The sequence below is a fragment of the Callorhinus ursinus genome, unplaced genomic scaffold (assembly GCF_003265705.2).
Source record: "Callorhinus ursinus isolate GAN/ISIS: 27379988/994484 unplaced genomic scaffold, GSC_fseal_2.0 scaffold269, whole genome shotgun sequence".
Taxonomy (NCBI): domain Eukaryota; kingdom Metazoa; phylum Chordata; class Mammalia; order Carnivora; family Otariidae; genus Callorhinus; species Callorhinus ursinus.
In genome coordinates, this window is record NW_027397325.1 from 42,117 (window position 1) to 48,116 (window position 6,000).

Here is a 6,000-nt window from a genome sequence, read left to right on the forward strand (position 1 = left end):
CATGCCTAGCCCTTGGACCCACCCCTTTCCTCACATCTGCCTGGCAAATCTGTCAGTGTACGGTTAAAAAGCTATACGAGGGCACCAAGAGTGACTAGAGAACACTGGTTCCAAAATTCGCAACGTGGTATCAGCATCTGCAACACTGTATACAGATACAGTTCTTAAAACATGGCCCTGAATTCTCTCCCACTTCACCTTCCATCTGTCCCTCCTGCGAGAAGTAATCGCATCCCTTTTCTCCTGTAGTTGTAGTTCGCGGTGCCCCTCTGATTTTTCCTAAGGGACTCGAGGCTCTCTGGAGGGCGGGGAACCTGTAATCCTTCGTGTTTGAACCCTCAACCCCTTATGTAGACCGCAGTCCGTAAGCGCTGACTGAATTACGTTTTCCTTTAAACTAACTAGAATATCCAAAAGATAGCGTGGGAGACAAACCAGGCCTGTTCTCCCTCCTCGCCCTCAAAATGTGTCTAACCCACCCCCGCTCCCCGGCCGGACATTCCCTCGGCCTCCACCCCAGGTCGGCTGACCTAGCTCACTCAGAGAGGCTGTGGGCCAGCCTGCACTGGGAAATGTCTGGGTGCCCTGGCGGGCGCCGCACGCCCCTTCTCTCCCTCACCTGTCCGACCCCTTGATGGCCGTGTTGGACTTGACCCGAAAGGCCTTGGCAAACATCTCTGCTGGAGTGGCCTGGGGAGGGGAAGGAGAGCACAGAAGCCGGGGCTGTCAGGGAAACGAGAACGCGGAGGCTTCCCGACCCGCAGCCATGGGGGCAGCCACGCTGGGGCCCAGCTGCAAAAGGGGCCCGGCTGGAAACCGGGGCCGCTCGGCTTCGCGGCGGCAGGCGCTGCGGGGACCGCGGCCGCCCCTAGTGGCAAGGCCGGGAACTGAAGCAGGCCGGGCGGGGCCTGGGGAAGGCGGGGCGGATTCCCGCTCCGTCGCCCTCCCTCGGCCCGGCTCTGCGCCTGCGCGAGCTCCTGGCGCCTGCAGGTGTCTATTGACCCGGTAGTGGCAACCTTGACTTGGTTAGTGTCCACTCGGTCGGTGTTAGGTTGCGTTCGGTCGGTACTGTGTCAGCCTCTGTGCCATTCAGTTTAGTTCAGCTCCACAAAATTAATTGAACTCTTGTGTTCTATTAGTTTTGCAGGCCTCTCGAATTATTTTAAGGGCTTTTGTTTATTAAAGTCTTTACATTTTATTGTACGCTAGAGGTCTCAGGATTACGTGAAATGATAACAATAACAGAGAATCCACCCTTGTCCCAGGTTTGCCCCGCATGTTATGAGGAGAAAACTACAAATGATCTTCAAAGCTATTTAAGAATATTTTTGGCCACTTTTAGGTAAACTTTTCAAAGCGTTATTGCTTTTTGAGTTCAGCCGTTATCTGGGGAGGGGAGGTTGCTTCCAAAACTAATGAAATAACCTTGCTTATAAAAAAAGTATCTGTGAGACAGATTGGGTTCAAATTATGGTTTGGCTTTTCCCTAGCAATGTGATCATGGGCCAACGGCTTATTCCTGAAACTCCTGCCTTCTCTGAAAGATACGGATGTAACACCTACCTCATAGGGTTTCCCTTAGGAAGCATTGAGGTAATGTAGGTGATACGTTACACAGTGCTTTGCAGAATTCCAGTGATATATTTAAAAAGTCTCCGACAGGGGTGAGAGATTGGGTTTCCCTGAGAGGGGCTGCTGTGCACACCTGGGGTTCGGGCCCCTACTAAATTAAATCTTGCATATGAAAAGTTAAGGGCAGAGAGTCCATCCACCAAAAAAAAAAAAAAAAAAAAATCCCAGTTGTTTGATTGGATGACACAGTTACACAAAGAAAAATTCCACATTGACTGTCCAAAGATGAGGCCTTCCACAGTGTCTGCCCACCACCACCATTCTTGGAGGGGGGTCCTAATCCCACCTAGCTCCCCACCCCCCGCCCCCAATTTGGGTTCCTCCTACACTTCTGACCCACCAGACTTTTCTTCTGAAGCATCCCAGCCACAAGGCCGAAGTCAGAGGAGCCCAGAGGAGGACAATGCCACAGAACCTTCTCCCTTTGGGCCCCTACCCAGCAACACTTCCGGGGTGTGTGTGTGTGGGTGGGTGGGTGGGTGGGTGGGGGGTGACGCCAGACTGTGTTGTTGACTAAGTCGATTGCGGCACAGCTACTGAGGCAGGCTCTGCCCAGGTTGCTGAGGAAGGTTATCACGGGAATATTGGAAATAGATACTAAAATTTAAATAATAAATAAATACGAAAACACATTATAGATAAATGTGTAAAATAATCTCCCTTCTCTGTGAAAAAAGGCGATTAGTGAACACTGGAAGGATGTCAGAAACTAAGAAAAATATAACTTTATTAAATGAGGGAACAGATATGATGGAAGTAAGACTACTCGGCATACTTCTCATATTACTTTGACTTTTGAAGCCTGTAGGTGTTTGGACCACCTGGGTGCCTCAGTTGGTTAAGTGTCTGACTCTTGGCTTTCAGCTCAGATCATGATCTCAGGGTGGTGATATTGAGTCCCACACTGGGATCTGCTCTGCTGGGAGGAGTCTGCTTGAGTTTTTCTTTCTCTCCCTCTGGTCATCCCCCCTTTCTCTCTCTCCCTGAAATAAATAAATAAAATCTTCTCAAAAATGTAGGTGTTTTTCATATTTTTAAGTTTAGCTTGAAAGAGGAAGAAACAAAATCTAAAACTGAGAAAAAAATACTAACACAAATAAGTGTAAAGCTCTATTAATCAGAGTTAAGAATTATTTCAAGTCATTTTTGAAGAGAGTACTTACACTCACAGTCAAACATCCTGGGACAAAATAAGTGCAAAGACATTTTAAACTTCATTCAGCAGTTTAACTGCTAATAGTAACATTTACATTATACTCTTAAGATTATTTTTAAAAATTCTGAAATATAAGAAATATTAGAATATATGAATAAAGAGAAAAGACAGAAAGTGTATTTAAAAGTTTCTCAGCCCTGTATTATTTATAACTCTGAATTGTAAGATCCAATAGGAGCCAATGAATTTTAAATTTCATTTCTATTTCAGATTTCTGACAAGCAAAAAGACATTTAATGACATTCCCATCTAGTACCAACAACACAGTTCTTGTATTCTAAACACTATTTCCCAATAAAGAGAATCAGACTTTTTTGGAAAGCCGCATGATTACGGGTGTTGGTCAGGGAAGTATACAGCGAGCCTGGAACATTGTGTTGTGCTAAAAAGAAATGAAACACTCAGAAACTAGTGGGTATTACAAAGCAATCAGGAGCCAGTTTCAAGAGGCACTCACTAGCCAAATTTGGGATAATTTGAGCTTCAAAGAATAATGACTATAATTGTTTGTGACAAATTGAATAAATAAAAATTCATGAATCTGTGCTGATAGAATGTTAAAAAAAAAAAAAAGACAAAACCTTTAAAGCCATCACAGGTCACTATCATCAAGTCCTTATTCCCAAAATTGGAAATTAAAGAGCAAAAATAAAGATTTCCCAAATCTTTTTAGGTAAAAGTCTAAGAAGTTGGCAAATTAACACTCACCTTTACATAAGACAATTAATAAGTGCAGAAAAAGAATAGAATTTGTCTTAAAAATCACTATTTTGCAGGCAACAATGAAAACGATTAGTTATAGGCTGTACTGATTACAGGTTAAGTGTCCTAAATAGATTCCACAAGCATCAGGTGAAAGGTTTTGGAGAAATAGTATATATACCAATATTAATAGCAAAGATAACTTGCCAATTGTAACAATGTCCTTTAAACATGAGAAAACTGGCTGTCACTTGTGATTCAGATTTAGATAAACTGGCTCCATTATACACAGCCAGGTTACACATTCTAAGAATACCACTTGATTTGATGCAAAATGAAGTAACAAGATATCACCTTAAGATATATTTACCTTAATTATATCTTTATTTTCATCTTGAAGTTTTCATGTTTTTGTAGAAGTTAAAAATGTGTACAGTCAAGTGATTTTAACTAATTATGTTGTTGGAAATGTATGAACATGAAAATCGTATTTCAGACACTTGCGGTTGAATGTTTCCAAAACCAAATCATGAAGATGTCATTAGATTTGAAGATCATTACCAAAGAGGTCCCCATAATTCTCAACATATATTGCCTTACTTTTAATATATCTTTATTTTATTTTTAAAAAGATTTATTTCCATATTTAAGTAATCTCTCCACCCAACGTGGGGCTCGTACTCACGACCGTGAGATCGTGAGCACACTCCACCGGATGAGCCTGCCAGGCACCCCATTAAAATAACCACCTTTACTGTGGTTCAAAGCTGATACATATTAAAGATAGAAAACATGGAAAATACAGGTGAGCCGTAAGGACTTAGCCACCAACTCTTACCCCTAGCATCTCTAAATTCAACTGTAGTTATTATAAATATTTTATTGTACTTCCAGACAATCTTTGTTCTATACACATTTATGCGTGTCCAAAGCATACTATGTATTTGTGTGTATGTGTGTGTGCATGTGTGTGTTTATACTTGATATCAGATTTTTTTGGTCACTTTTCATGTTATATTATGACAGTTAGGTATGTACCCAATTAGATTCTAATTTCTCTTTATGATTTGTTTGAATTTTTATGTGTGCTAGATAGCCATCTTGTAGAAGATCTTGCATTTCATCATTTGGTAGATAAGCACAAGTAGATAATAACAGCTTATATCTGGTAGATAAGGAAAAGCTAATAATAACTACTTACATCTTATTACTAACATAGGTATGACATAGTTATATTTTTATGTATTTTTGAAGTAAAATTATATTAAAGATGGAGAAAAGCATTTTCAACCATTTCCTCCGAAATGGAGAGTCTCAGGCAGCCCCAGAAGTTATGGAAGAAGCTATGAGAAAGTTAGAGGGAAAGATGGTTGGAAGTAGGCACTGGAGTGATTGAATCTAATTTCTTGCCATAGATACTTTATGAGTAGGACACAAAGCATTTTGGTTTGCCAAGTTTTAATGAGGCGCTTTTAAGAAGTGATTTATCCATCTCTCTGATTATAATTACATCATCCACAAAATATTTAATACAACTTCTGATTTATGAATGTAAATGAGTTACACAATACTTGACAAAATAAACTGAGAATTGGATTGATAATGAAAAATTCTGAGTAAATGTACATATTTTTATGTTAGGACTGCATCTTCACCACGATTTTGCCGAACATTCAGGATACATCAGTTTCCCTTCCCAACAGGTGGCTCGGAATGTATGCGGCGGGCTCTTTCGACGATATCCAGAGATACATTCAAATTCAATAACATCCCTTGTTTTAGAATAAATTTTTGTCTCAGAAGACCATCGTAATTGTATATTATGTGTTCTCATGATGTCTTCTGATACTGTACAGGCCTCTGAAGATTAAAAAAAGAGAATATAAAACATTGAAAACAGAATTTCAGACTTTTTAAAAAATTTTTTTGAATTTTCTTTTTTAATTAAAAGTTTTTTTTAATTTTATTATGTTAATCACCATACATTACATCATTAGTTTTTGATGTAGTGTTCCATGATTCATTGTTTGCATATAACACCCAGTGCTCCATTCAATATGTGCCCTCTTTAATACCCATCACCAGGCTAACCCATCTCCCCACCCCCCTTCCCTCTAGAACCCTCAGTTTGTTTCTCAGAGTCCATAGTCTGTCATGGTACGTCTCCTCCTCTGATTTCCCCCCCTTCATTTTTCCCTTCCTACTATCTTCTTCTTTTTTTTTTTTTTAACATATAATGTATTATTTGTTTCAGAGGTACAGGTCTGTGATTCAACAGTCTTACACAATTCACAGTACTCACCATAGCACATACCCTCCCCAATGTCTATCACCCAGCCACCCCACCCCTCCCAACCCCCGCCACTCTAGCAAACCTCAGTTTGTTTCCTGAGATTAAGAATTCCTCCTATCAGAGAGATCATATGATACATGTCTTTCTCTGATTGACT

General features: G+C 40.6%; 1 protein-coding gene across 1 annotated transcript in view; it reads right to left on the reverse strand.

Moving 5' to 3' along the window:
- LOC112817819 (uncharacterized) overlaps positions 1-5,410 on the reverse strand; it is a gene marked incomplete at its 5' end in the record, with an annotated part of 41,012 nt that extends 35,602 nt beyond the window's left edge. Inside the window, 2 exons of the mRNA XM_073890464.1 lie at positions 620-1,068; positions 5,206-5,410. Coding sequence (XP_073746565.1) covers positions 620-1,068; positions 5,206-5,410 — 654 coding nt within the window. The remainder of the gene's footprint in view (positions 1-619; positions 1,069-5,205) is intronic.
- Between the last annotated feature and the right edge of the window lie 590 nt (positions 5,411-6,000).